Consider the following 14,317-nt stretch of genomic DNA (forward strand, 5'->3'; position numbering starts at 1 on the left):
TGGAAAACCCATTTTGCAGACTCAGAAGATGGAGTTGGTTGCATAGGAGGGAGGCAGTTGGAAAATGACTTTGAAAAGCCAGGTAGATAGGTTTTAATTTAGGATATACTGCCATGGGAATTCATTGTATGTAGGACCCCCTGAGGGTAAGGACTTGGCTACCATTGTCAAACTAGATGCTTCCCGAGGACACAGAAGTTGCCTTGTCCCTTCCTTAGCTGTTAATTTTTGTTTTGGTCTGCATGACCAACCCACTGGACTTTATGTGTGAGATACTATATTACTGTGGGAACACAGACGATATATCCATCAGGGCTGTGGGCCCTGCCTCTGTGGGGCCCTAGCACAGATGTCTCACAATCATTACACCGTAAACCCAGATGGAGATTGAAATGCCTCAGCTCTCGGGTAGGCATTTCTTTATGCACTTGTCTTCAGAACACTTTGTTCTAGAGAGCCTTGAGGCATTGTACCAGCGCAGCAACTTTTGAGTTGAGTTGTACAAGTTCATTTTGAAGTGAATATTTCCCTAACAGTCATGATAAATAAATAAGAAGGTTAGACCAGCAGGATGGCACTGGATAGGATGTGGGTGAGAGGCAGAAATCGAAAGGGAGCATAGGCAAGAAACAGTACAGTTGCTTAAGAGAGGAGTTGTGTGCCTGGGAGTGCCGTAATTTTGACCCCGGACTTGGGATCTGCCGATGAAGCAAAGGCTGGGAAATGTGTTAGGAGCAGAAGAGGATGGTGTCTTTCCCCTTAACCCTTTCCCTCTGACTGTGAGATGGGAAATCATACAGACCTACATCATGCAGACAGCTGCATACACCTCTCCTTTTCATCTGGTCTAGGGAAGTTTATAGATGCTTTTAGCATCCTCTTGGGAGGAAGGTGGGGAGACAGGCAGGCAGCCAGGAAATCTTGGTGGTTATTAAACTGAGGCTCAAGGACCTTTTTATTAGCGATTAGACTCAGCTCCGTGGCACTAAAGAGTATAAACTCCCGCTCTGTCTCCTCTGCTCAAATCTCTAAAGAATCTGTTTCATATTGTAAACACAATATGGGTTATTTATAACCCAAAATAGACACAGACCCCAGAGCAGAGGCTTCAGTGTGCTCCTAAGCCGAAGAAGGTTGAAACCCTGTGAAGGGAAGCAGTTGTGTACCCCCGTCTGTGGTCACCTCCGCCTGGGCCTTTCCTTCTCCCATGTGTGACCGGAAGTTACTTTGGAAGTATTGCGTGTTAAAGAGTTGTTTGTTTGTTTGTTTTTTAGTTCCAGTCTGTAGTCTGAGAGTTGTAGTGCTGCAGAGACTCTTGTATCACTGAGGATGGAACCTTCTGGAGCATTATCAGGCTGCTTTAAACTGGTTGAATGAGTAAACCTATAAAAGCACATTCTTGAGGCCCTGCCCACCCAGTAGACCCCCATTATAAGGACAGGATTTGGTCAGATGGCTCTTGTATTCTCTAGGTATGAGGGAACCTGAGTGGAAGGCCAACAGTGATTGTAAGTGAGATGTTGGTGATGGACCAAGTTGTGGTTGGGGCTACTGTACCGTGACCCATCCACGTACCCTCTACAGGCCCCTCCACAGCCAGGATCAAATGTTTGGAGAACAGCTGGGCTTAGCCTAATCAACAGGTCTGCATGGGTGGGTGTTGAATCCATAGTAGACCCATGAACATTAAGCAGCTTGGTTCTGACGGTGGCTTATGTAAGGCTAATGGTTTTAAGTAAAGAACATCTCTGAGCAAGCAGTTTAGAGCTTTGGTGCCATCAAATGCTTATGGAAGATACAGGAATGGTATCTGATCATTATGATAATCTGATATTATGATAATGGCATTTTGTTTTTTCTTGAATGCAAGTGTAGTGCTGCTGGTTCATTATTAGTAACATGCCTCCTCCTGTTCGTATGGAGTGTTGACATCTCCACACTCCTTACACATATATTGTCTCCTCTGATCTTCATAGCAGCTCATACCCAAAGAGGGTTTCAGTGCTTCTAGCATAGGATCAGTGTACACACTTAAGCTGAGTAGGTGTAATTGATGAGCTCAAGGTTACAGAGGTTGGTAAGTGGCAGAGCAGAACCAAGATCACATCTCCAGGTCTTAAGCACTGCCCTCCTGCTTGCCCTAGGCTTTGCTGATGTTGCTACTTGAGGAAGGCTGGGCTGAGCCATTCATCTTCTATCAGCCTCTTCTATGGTGAGGAAGATAGAGGTTTCGGGGAACTAGAGTCTGGGTTTCAGTCTGTGAAGTTAGAACGGAATCTTTCTCCAGGATAGATGTCACAGGCTTGAGTTTATCAGCACAGTACCTCAACCCACTCAGCTACAGACTTTGTGGAATGAAAAGGAGATTAATTAAAAAAAAAAAAATGTTGGCATCTAATTACATGAACCTGGAAGTTTAAATGTAGACTAAATATAGCCTGAGCTTAATCTCTATTTTATAAATTCCACAATGTTCTGTTGCCAAATAGGACATATCATTTTTAATAAGCAATTTTTCAGAGTTGCATACAAAACATACAGCCAGCATCTCTCAGTAAAAGAGCCGAGAATTAGCCCAGCTCAAAATGTGCCCTCTGCTTTGAACGTAGACCTCTTTAAGCCTTCTGTAGATGATAAAGTCTAGAGTTGTCCATTAACCAACTGCTGGTTTTTACTTATTAAAATTCCATTATGATATGTACTAGACAGAGTGATTTCTTTACTGTGTGCATCTTCTTTTGAAAGCTTTTTATAAGCAGATCTGTAGCTTCCTTTGTGAGGTCTAAACACCAGCTGTTTGTCTACTACCCAAAGGATGGGGGTGGGCCTGGGTTGTGGGAGAGAGAACACAAATGTGGGCCAAGGTTAGAGCCAGAGGTGTGAACTCCCCATTTGTTCAGGATTTCATGAATTACCAAGAGAACTAGTGGGAAATAAGGATAGAAAGAGATGGCAGAGCTGGAGTAGGATGGACCAGCCCTGCCAAGCACAAGGTAATTGAAGATTGGGACCCTGCAAGCCCACCTCACCTCCTTCTACCAGAGAGTAGAAACGAAGTCGTTCAGTATCCTCTGTCCCTCATCCTCTTACCTCAAGGGGGAGGGGGTAGGGATTAGGCCTCAGCAAAGAGTTTAAAGATATGTCAAGCTGGGAAGCTGTTGTGTAGTCTTGGGAAAAGGGAGTGTTACAGTTTTCAGATTAATGCTTTTGCCACGTGGATTTTCACCACCCCTCTCCCCAACTATAGGACATATTCCTGAGTTGTTTCTCCACTGAGCCACCTAGACACCCCTACACCCCCCACTTCTTTGTAGTCAGATATCTGCAGGATGCCAGCTTGGTCAGGATAGCACATATCCACTTGTGGGACAGAAGGAAACTAGTTAGTCTGTTTAAAACTTGAACTTATACCCCTGGACTTTTGGCCCCAATGTTCCTTAGCCCAAATGCCTTTGTAAATAATAAAAGATCTTTCTCCCCAGCAAGATTCCTTTCTGACAAAGGACATCTCTTCAGTTAACAAAATGCTGGTGAATGTTTTTGTGGAGACTGCTTTGAAGATTTGGTTAAATAAGAGGAACATGCTACCAAGAAATGTTTCTATTAACAACAACAACAAAAAAGGGCAAAATAGGACCTAGGCCTAGGGGTTCTGAAACCAGAACATTCTAGGTTCAGATTTCACCTCTTCTGTATAAAACAGGCCTAGTTACTAGTTCCTTGCTAGGTTGTTGTAATGATTAGAAATAGTGTACATAAAGCACCTAGCTCACGGACACTCCATAAAAGGTAGACGTTATTAATAACATCTCCATTTTACAGAAGTTCCTCCTCCTGAGTTGGGGGTTTGCTATGTTGTGCTGGTTCCGTGAGGTGGTTTTAAATTAAGGCGGTGGCTGTGGATGGGTGCTAACTCCTTCAAGCAGCATTCTCTGCAAGCAGTGATCACATGAGGCCGCCTGGCAGGGGCAGGCCCTGTGCAGACTGAAGCTCACAGTCACTGACAGGAAAAATCTTTTTATTTTTTGCTTTGCGGGGAAGGCGGTGCTGAAAGCTTTCTTCCTTTGGGAAATCAATTTCACTGTGCAGAGGATCTCAGTGAGTGGGGTCATACTACTGCTTTCCTGCAAGAGAGACATTTCTGCTTTTATTAATCATGGAACTGACATGAGATTGGTAGAATTTGTAAAAGAAAATAACTTGTTTACTCTCCTTTTTGACGTACCTCCTGTTTTCCAGAGGTTAAGAGTGAGGAAGGGATTTTTATCTTGCAGTCTGGAAGCCAGACCCTCCTCAGGTTTAAAATAAGCAGCCTCATGTCCTTGGAGACCTGCCGTATATGAATTTTAGGAATAAAAGAAATTCTTAGATTTTTGTTGGCTGTCATTTGGAAGGCAAAGTTACAAAGCCATAGTGCCAAGAGTCCCTAAAATAGCTGTGTGTGTAATTATGGGGCTAGACACTTCCTCGTCACAAGCATGAGAACATGTCCTTCTTGGAGTTGAATCCAATATGAAGGACTGTTGGTGTGGATGGATGATGGGAGGCTTTTATTCTCCACTGGGTTTCCTGACGTATAGAGGGCTGCTCACCTTAACATAGTGAGATACAGTAAGTAAGAGGTCAACATGAAATAGTTATCTTGGGAGAGAGGAGTATTGGTATTAATATTACCTTTTTTTACAAAATTATTGGTAGTTTCTGTCAATAGCAGCCATTCCTCATTCTTTTGAAATTGGTTTGAACACCTGTTTCCCCTCTTCTGCTGCCTCTATACATACACACATACACATATATGTATGCATACATACCTATCAGGCTTGCATATATATATATATATATGCATGCAATATATGCTCATGTATATGCCTGCAAGCTTCTTACACACAGCATTGTAGGAAGTGAAGTGCAGACTCATGGAGTACCATGATGGGGCAGCAGCTCCCTCCGTGCAGGTAGGAGTCTAGAGCAATTGTGGCCCATTTTTCGCTCCTGCGGAGGAGTGTTCGCACCACTAACCAAGCCTCCTCTAGGGGGCAGCAGAGCACCAACTAAAACTACTGTTCCCCGGGGTTGTCAGGCTTTTCTGGCGCATTGTCTAGCCCTTCTAGGTCCATGATATAGCACCCACCTTCTCCCCTTGTCCCAGCAAAATTCATCCTCTTGGCCTTGCCAGGCTATGGTCCACTTGCCTCCATTCAGTCCCTGCCCCACGCTCAAGCTCTCCTGGTCTACTTTATAGTGTATCGTCTAGCTTAATGCTGGGCCATGTTTGCACCTTGTCCTTTTTGGCTGGATCAGTGTTCCAGGTCTCTAGGTTTCCCAGAGTGCCAGAACTGCCCTGGAGGCCTACATAAATGCTTGACAGCAGCTGGAGGATCCTGTAATCTGTAGTGAGCACTTGATACGTGTTTGGGAATACAGTTGTCAGAATGGTCTTGTTTTTGCACAAGAGAAGGCATTTTATTTGCTTCACTTATTTCTGAAATGGCTACTTTCTCACGTGCACTTTGGTTTTAGATTGGAGGGTATGATGTGGTTGTGGTGGAAAGCATGAACTTTGGGGCCATAGTTGCAGGATGGCTCCTTTCCTTCCTGGTTGTGTGCCTTGCTCAAGTTAACTTCCTAGCCTCCGTTTTCTAGCCTACAAAAATGGGCCTTTTTAAGATGTTAGTATAATTTTATCTAAACTGGAGCACATTTGAGAGTGAAGGAGTATATTTAAAAATACCTATCCTGTAGTTTTTTGAAATATTTATTGACTGAGAAGTGGTTTTCATTTTTATTTTTTTTGACTTCTCTGTAAAATTGTTCTATTCAAAAATGGTTTTCAAAATAAGATTTCCTACAAAATATTAAAATAATATACAAATTGTATATTGTAAACTGACTGGCATACCGGAACAGCAGGTGTAAACCATGTGGTGCTTCAAAGAATCAAAGCACGTAATGTGTGTAAAGTGTGTAGTGCTGTGCCTGGGACACACTGTATATTCAGGAAAAGGAGATTTAATTTTCCTTCCTGGAAGAAGGTTGAACAAAAATGCACTCACCACAAATCAAAGACCTCTGGGTTTTTTTTTTTAAAGGCTGCTTCCAGGAGGCTTTTCTCCTAGCTCTCTAGATTCTCCCAACCCAAGGTGTGAGTTTTGCCCAACCCTAGCTGGAAAATACCAATTAAAGTCCTGCTTCTGCGCAGTCCTAGAGCCGCCTCAGCGGTAGAGAGCAGACCCCGGGGATGCTGTGCATTCTGGGTAATAATTTGGCTGACCTGTGAGCACAGAGCTCTTCCTTTCCCTTGCAAAGTCACTACTCCTTCTGGGCAACTTGCCTGGGAAGCCTGAGCAACGGGTCTTGGCACCCCTGTTCTGCATCCAGCTCCTGCTACTTAGGAGATTGATTGCAACAATTGTGCTTAAATATTGGGCTTACCATAAACATAATAGTTTGAGCTGTAAAATCTATACCTGTCTTGAAGGTTGGTGTCCCCATGTAATTGGAAGCTTAATAGCCCTTCTGTGATTAGGCTTCCAGGGAAGGGCACACCCCTTTTAGAAACTAAATTCACCACCCCTCACCCTGTCTCTTGTAAGTGCTATTTTGCTCTGGTAATGAGAGCTCTTGAGCCTGTGTGTTCAGTTAACCTCAAGCCCCTCAGAACTGGGGCTTGTGTTTTTGCCCGTTGCTGGTGTGTGGGAGAATACAGGGAGTACTCTGTGGCTTCCTGGAACCAGGGAAGGATTTCCACATGGTCGCTAGCAATGTGTGACAGGAGAATCAAGGGCAGAAGCAGGTGGTAGCGAAGAGACAGCCCACTGCATGGCTCCTAACCGCCTCTTCTTTCTCTAGGTATGTGTACATTCCAGTAGGCGGGTCCCAGCACGGCCTCCTGGGGACACTGTTCTCCACCGCAGTGACGTTTGCCTTTGTGAGCTTCTGGCATGGTGGCTATGACTATCTCTGGTGCTGGGCGGCCCTCAACTGGCTGGGAGTCACCGTGGAGAATGCAGTCCAGAGACTTGTACAGACCCCATATGTCCGGGACAGCGTGGTGAGCAGGTGGTTGGGGACAGCTGAGCCAGGTGGACTGGCCACGGGGGGAAGGGGGTCATCAGATTCACCCCAACATGGGCCATTCTTGCCAGATGGGTTCAAAGAGTATGTGCCCAGAGGTAGCAGGGGTTTTGTTTGTTTGTTTGTTGTTTTCTGTTTTACATAAGTGTTTCAAAGCAATGCATGCCTATTGCACAAAAATAAGAAAATTCACATAAGAGGAAAAGAAAAATACCTCTTTAACAAAAACTGTTACAAATATTCTAACTTTTTCTTTATATATATGCACACATGTATAACGTTTAACACAAATGCTGTTATTCTAGAGACATGGATATATGAGGACCACTTTTCTATGTCACCAAATCCATTTCTAACAACCCTTTTTAACGGCCATGTAGAACTCCATTATGTGGCTATGTTATCATTGATTTCGTCTCTGGCTCTTGGCAATTGTGTCATTCCAATTTTCTTTGCAGTTGTCAGTCAAAATGGAGATGAGTATCATAACCAGGATGAATTCTTATATGTAAAATTGCTAAGTAAAGGTTTTCCTCACCCCTTTCTGCCTTGCATACAGCTTCACTCTTCCTTAACTGCTCTACAGTCAAAGTGTACCAATTGACTTTCCTACCAACAATGTACAAGGATGCTCTTGCCAGTACTGAGTAGTGGTGGCGTTTTTAATCTTGGCTAATTTGATAGGTACTGTTACTGTAGCATAAAAAAACCCACACACACAGCTAAGTGCTTAAGACACATTCTGATTCCACAGGAAAATGATTTGGAAAATTAGGCATTTTATACACATAGGGTACACCAATGTTTTATCATGTAAAATTGATATACAGTGTATTAGAATCTTGTAGGAAATTGTTAGTTCTTAATATGCAGCAGTATTCTGGTACCCCTGAAAAACGTGGCTAAGAAGAATATGCTGTCATCAGTGTTCACGGCAGGCAATAAAACACAAGAAATTTACTGAGCAGTGATTAATGTGCCTAAACTCCCCCAGTATATGCAACTAAAGCAAATATATTTCAGAAGCCCAACACCACCCAATAGAATACATAGAATAGGAGACTAATCAGTTTTTTTCTTATAAAAATAGCCATAGTAAAAGTAGACAGTTATTTCAATAAAAACTGATACAAAGCACATAGCAAAGTAATACATCTGAAGGAATTTAAATATGCTCACGTATGTTTAAAGATAAACATTTTATTCAGTAGTAGTACCCAGCAATCAGCAGGAAAGAAATGTCAGTGAATCTCAATAGAAAATGGAATTTCAATGATAGTCACAGCTATGTAACACAAAGAAAAACCACAAAAGGTGGTATCATCAAGGTTTCTATCTCCATCTTCCAAAGCCCGAAACCCAATTATCATCTATGAAAGTCAGAGAATTCTTTTCAACCTAGGCTGAAGCCCTGTAACACATCTCCACATTCCTTCATGAAGGGTCTAAAATTAACCTTGAACTTAATGTTAAGCACTGCTCTGTAGACTTTGAGCCATGGCTTATGTTATTGACAAATATTAAAAATCTAAAATGTTAAAGGAATAACCCAAATTGTGCTATATGGCCTATGGCTTGTTAATTTTGGTTAAAAATTAAGACAGTGGGAACCCTACTGACAGGAAGCACGTGACTGCTCTGCTTCATCATACTCGGTCCAGGACCCTCATGTGTTTGACTCCTTTGAGCTCCCATCCACAGGTCACACACCTAAGTGTATAGTAATTTTAGAGTGTGCACTTTTTGGTGAGATGTATATCTTGTGTATTATTAATATGATATTTAGGGTACATATTTGTTGAGCAAGAACATATTTTGCAAAACGTATTTTTTTTTAGATTTTATTTATTTATTTGACAGAGATCACAAGTAGGCAGAGAGAGAAAGGGGTAAGCAGGCTCCCCACGGAGCAGAGAGCCCAAGGTGGGGCTCAATCCCAGCACCCTGGGATCATCACCTGAGACTAAGGCAGAGGCTTTTTTTTTTTTTTTTAAAGATTTTATTTATTTATTTGACAGAAATTACAAGTACACTGAGAGGCAGGCAGAGAGAGAGAGAGAAGGAAGCAGGCTCCCTGCTGAGCAGAGAGCCCGATGCGGGACTCGATCCCAGGACCCTGAGATCAGGACCTGAGCCGAAGGCAGCGGCTTAACCCACTGAGCCACCCAGGCGCCCCTAAGGCAGAGGCTTTAACCCCCTGAGCCACCCAGGTGTCCCGTGAAACCCATTTTATCATCTTCTATCTGGACAGCCTGGTAGTTGGCTGTGGCTATGCAGTTGAGGAGCTTCTTCAGTATGAGATCAGGATTCCATTACTGTTTATATCACCAGTGGTTAGCTCAGTGTCAGAGTTACCACAGTGTTAAGCCTGTGCACAATTGGGTTGATTCTTTTTAAAATTCAGTTAGCCAACATATAGCACATCATTAATTTCAGAGGTAGAGTTCAGTAATTCATCAGTTCCATGTAACACCCAGTGCTCATTGCATCATGTACCTCCTTAATGTCCATTACTCAGTTATCCCCCCCAACCCCCCAGCACCCCTCAGTTTGTTTCCTAGAGTTAAGAGTCTCTCATTGTTTGTCTCCATTTCTGATTTTTTCCCATTCAGTTTTTCCTCCATTCCCCATGATTCTCTGTGCTATTTCTTCTATCCTACATGTGAGTGAAACCATATGATAATTGTCTCTCTGAGTGACTTATTTTGCTCAGCATAATACAATTGGGTTGATTCTTTAGTTGTTCTTCCACTTGTCCACCCAAAGAGTTTTCTTCCATTATTCTTTTTCTTACAGAGTTCGGCATAGATTCTGTTTTCCTTCAGAAACACAGGGCTGGCATTCCAAATATTGTGTAACCTTTTGAATAAACTGTTTCCCCACTTGGGTCACTCTCTTTCCCTCTCTTTTCATGAATCCATTTCCCATTCTTTCGTCTTAATCCAAATGAAGACTTAATATCTCTTTAGGACCTAATTTCCTCTGACATTAGTTGTCCATGATTGATCTGATAGTATTTTTACAATATGAGTTCACCTCTCCCCCAGACTGCTCATATACTCTCTCCATGGCATTAATCCTTCTTCTGTTTTTTTTAAAGACAAGTAGGAAGTTCCTTGAGTAACGAGGATGATCGTATTTTCTTGTCCCTTTTTTTTTTCATCTTCAACCTGGAGCACAAAATACAGTAGGATTTCTCAGTGTTGAAGGAATGGCAGTTGAACATTCACCAGAAGACTAGTCAGAGCTGGGTGTGTGGAAGTGTTCTGGTGTTCTACGCAGGGCTGTCCAATTGAACTTTCTGTGGTAATGGATATGTCCAGTGTAGGAGTCACAAGCCACACTGAGCACTTGAAATGTGGCTAGCATCACCGAGAAACTAATTTTTAAATGTATGTAATTTTAATTATATGTAAGTAGACCCCATATGGCTGGGGGCTTCCATTTTGACTAGTACAATTCTAAAACATACCCCCATCCAGAAAAAAATTTAAAAGAATGTAGATTGTGACTATAATTTTAAATGGTGTTCATTAATGACGAGGTACTCGTATATCCAATGGCTACTGAGATGTTTCATTCTTGTGTTTCTTACAGATATCTCAGACTTTGCATGTGTAATACTGAACTCGCATAGCCCATCCCCCCCATAATTCCAAGTAGCTCCATTTCCTCTAGCATTCTCTATTTCTAGAAGAGTCATCCTCAATCTGGTTACTCAAGACCAAAACCAGCAATTTACCCTTTATACTCCCTGTCCCTCAGTTCTACCTGATAGAATACTGTATATTTTATCTCCTAGGTAGATCTTATTTTTAAACATTATTTCCATTTCTGCTAAGTCATCCTAATCTTACTATTCTTATTTCTTGCCCAGTCTACCAAATAGTTTCTAGCAAGTTTCCCTGATTCCATTTTTGCCTTTTTGAATACATTATCCTCATAGTGCTGAGTGATGTTGCTCATTGAAAACCCAACCATGTTGTTATCCTTCTTAAAATCCTTAGCGGTATCCCATTATTTAGGACTAAGCCCGCCAATATTTAAGATGACCTTGAGGCCCTGCCTGATCTTGAACTTGGTATGTATTTGCTCTCCCCATCCTCTCTGCTCCCACCCCCCACTTCATACTATGTTCTTCCTTTTCTTCATTTGCACATCTTGCCCCTCCAGCTTCAGAACCCCCCCATGGGCTCGTTCATCTTCTAAGATGCTGTCTCTCCTCTCCCTCCACCTCTTTATCCTTCAGACTGCAGTTCGAGTGATATCTTGTTTGTCCTCCTCTGACCCTCCTGAGTCAATTAGGTCTTGATTAACAAATCATTTTGGGCACTTTGTTTGTTTGTTTATTTTTTTTATTATCTTATGTTAGTCACCATTCAGTATATCATTAGTTTTTGATGTAGTGTTCCATGATTTATTGTTTGTGTATAACACTGAGTGCTCCATGAAATACGTGCCCTCCTTAATACCCACCACCAGGCTAACCCATCTCCCCACCCCCCTTCCCTCTAAAACCCTCAGTTTGTTTCCCAGAGTCCATAGTCTCTCATGGTTCTTGCCCTCCTCACCTTCATTTTCCCCTTCCTTCTCCTGTTGTCCTCCATGCTATTCCTTATGTTCCACAAATAAGTGAAACCATGTGATAATTGACTTTCTCTGCTTGATTTATTTCACTTAGCATAATCTCTTCCAGTCCCATCTATGTTGGTGCATATGTTGGCTATTCGTCCTTTTGATGGCTCAGTATTCCATTGTATATATGGACCATATCTTCTTTATCCATTAGTCTGTCGAAGGGCATTTTTGGCTTCTTCCACAGTTTGGCTATTGTGGACATTGCTGCTATAAATACCTGGGTGCATGTGGCCCTTCTTTTTCACTACATTTGTATCTTTGGGGTAAATACCCAGTAGTGCAATTGCTGGGTCATTGGGTAGTTCCGTTTTTAAATTTTGAGGAACCTCCACACTATTTTCCAAAGTAGTTGTACCAATGTGCATTCCCACCAATAGTGTAAGAGGGTTCCCCTTTCTCCACATCCATTCTAACTGGTGAAAGGTGGTATGTCAGTGTGGCTTTGATTTGAATTTCCCTAATGGCTAATGATGTTGAACATTTTTTCATGTGTCTATTGGACATCTGTATGTCTTCCTTGGAGAGGTGGTCTATTCATGTCTGTTTGCCCATATTTCGACTTGTGTTTTGGGTTTTGAGTTTGAGAAGTTTCTTTATAGATCTTGGATACCAGCCCTTTATCTGTAGTGTCATTTTGGGCACCTTGTAGGTGATCTCTTCTGTTGTACTTATCATAGGTGCAATGAAATATTTTTGTACAATAACTTGTTTAATCCTTATCTCCTTCACTGAACTGTAAGCCTCATGAAGTCAGAGACCTGTATCCATGTATCAAAATGCCTGACACAGAGTATGTGTGTAGTAAATACTTGTTAAATGAATGAATGAATGTTTTCTGACTTCATTGAGGGGAAGTATAAGAGGAAGTAGGCCCATACAGCAGCATGAAGAATATAGATTGAATACTGGAAGAACTTCCTAAGGCTGAGGATTAGGAGTATTATACAGGGAGATTATTTTTTGTCTTAGCAGCATAGATAGTAATTGAACTAGTGATGGCAAAATGCTATTTTAATGCTCAGTAAACAAAAGATATATATATAGGAAAAGAAAGGGTTGGGGAGGAATTAGCCTATCTGATACCCTGCTGCTTTATGAGAGGGAGGGATTATTGCTTGTGACTCACTGGGGCCCAGAGCTGTAGGAAGCTGACAAAAGGTACTTTCACAAAGCACCTGAACTGGGTGGATGGAGAGGAGTTACTACTGAAGCTACATGCTTTTTCTCTATATAAGCACTCTCTCAAGGAGGGAGCTAGAATTTGTGTTCAGCATTGAAATCTTTTAATAAGTGGAAACATTTTGAAGCATCAGTAGAGTGACATTACTTCTTGCCAATTCTCAGTGTGCCCTCTTCTTTGAAGGAAGATACCTTCAGGCTGCTTCTCAATTTTTCCTACAAAAGGAGAATCATCTCAAACAGCTCACCGCCCCCCACCCTTATGCTCATTTCATTGAGTAATTTCAGTATGTCCTCCTCCCCGCAGCCCTTGTCTTCTCTTCTTTGCCCCAATAGTATCCTGCTGAGCTGATTTATATCCTCTCTGAAGCAGTAAAATTTCTATTTATAGACTTAATTGAGGAAAGGCGCCCCCAGTGATAATCAGGGAGGGTCAGTCTAATGGTTCTGGGAGGGAGCTGGTGTGTCAGAAGGAGCCCAAAGACCACAGATCTGTGATGATATCCATTCAGTTTATCTGCTGTATTGGTCAGTTTGACTTTGAAGATGTAGGTTCAGAAATCCCATGCGTTTGAGGGACCAGTCTATTTATTTATTTATTTAAGATCAGTCAATTTAAATTGATCAGTCAGTTGTAAGAATTCTTGTCATGATCCAATTAATGCTTACTTAGCTCTCTGGAACACCAGCCCACCAATTAGCAGGATATACATTATCAGTTGGCCTCATAAGAAAAATTTTCACTTGAGGTCAGTGACACCAGCCTTGACTAACTCACTGAAGGATTACAAAGCAAACTTAGTCTAAGAAGAGTAGTTCTGTTTGATAATGACCCATGATCTTTTATATCTCTAATACCTGGCTTGATTCAACAAATAGAGATCAAGTACTTATTGTAGATAAGCCATTTTCTCAAGACTGGAAGGCTTCCTAGACTTGGCCATTTACTCAAAATCAGTCTGGTTCTTTGTCTCTTAATTTGCTCATTTAGGGAAAAAAAACATTTTCTGTACCCTGTGGGAGACACACTTTAGAACTCTAGGGAGCTCTGAGTGAAAGACCTGTTCCCTTCCTCCAAATTTCTTTTCTTCTTCTTCTTTTTTTTTTTTTTAAATTTTCTATCTCTTTCAGTCCTTCAATGCCTTTAGTGTACTAGTCTGTCATTTTGTAATGGTGGAGTCTATTATTAGTTCCCTCCAAGAACAAGTTATTTTGTGTGGCCTATCAGGATAGTCATCTTTGCGGTATCTTGCTTTGGAATAAAGAAGCAAAAAACAAAACAAACAAACAAAAAAACCCCAAGAACAAAAAAATATGATATGAGAGGTTTTCTCTAGGAAGAGCTAAGTGATCTATATTAAACATCGTAAATACCAATTGGCCTAGCCTTCCCTGGCATTGCTCAGAAGAAAGGTCTGGGATAGAG

The 14,317-nt window shown here is 41.8% G+C and overlaps 1 protein-coding gene across 5 annotated transcripts in view; it reads left to right on the top strand.

Moving 5' to 3' along the window:
* The window catches only part of HHAT (hedgehog acyltransferase), a 341,891-nt gene that overhangs the window by 247,023 nt on the left and 80,551 nt on the right, over window positions 1-14,317 (top strand). For 4 of the 5 annotated variants that reach the window (XM_082701866.1, XM_082701867.1, XM_082701864.1 and 1 more), the window contains one exon: window positions 6,850-7,051. The exons of the other annotated variant lie outside the window; for it this stretch is intronic. In XM_082701866.1, coding sequence (XP_082557992.1) covers window positions 6,850-7,051 — 202 coding nt within the window. The remainder of the gene's footprint in view (window positions 1-6,849; window positions 7,052-14,317) is intronic. 5 annotated transcript variants of the gene reach the window in all.

This window comes from Mustela nivalis, assembly GCF_964662115.1.
Source record: "Mustela nivalis genome assembly, chromosome: 16".
In the NCBI taxonomy this organism is placed as follows: domain Eukaryota; kingdom Metazoa; phylum Chordata; class Mammalia; order Carnivora; family Mustelidae; genus Mustela; species Mustela nivalis.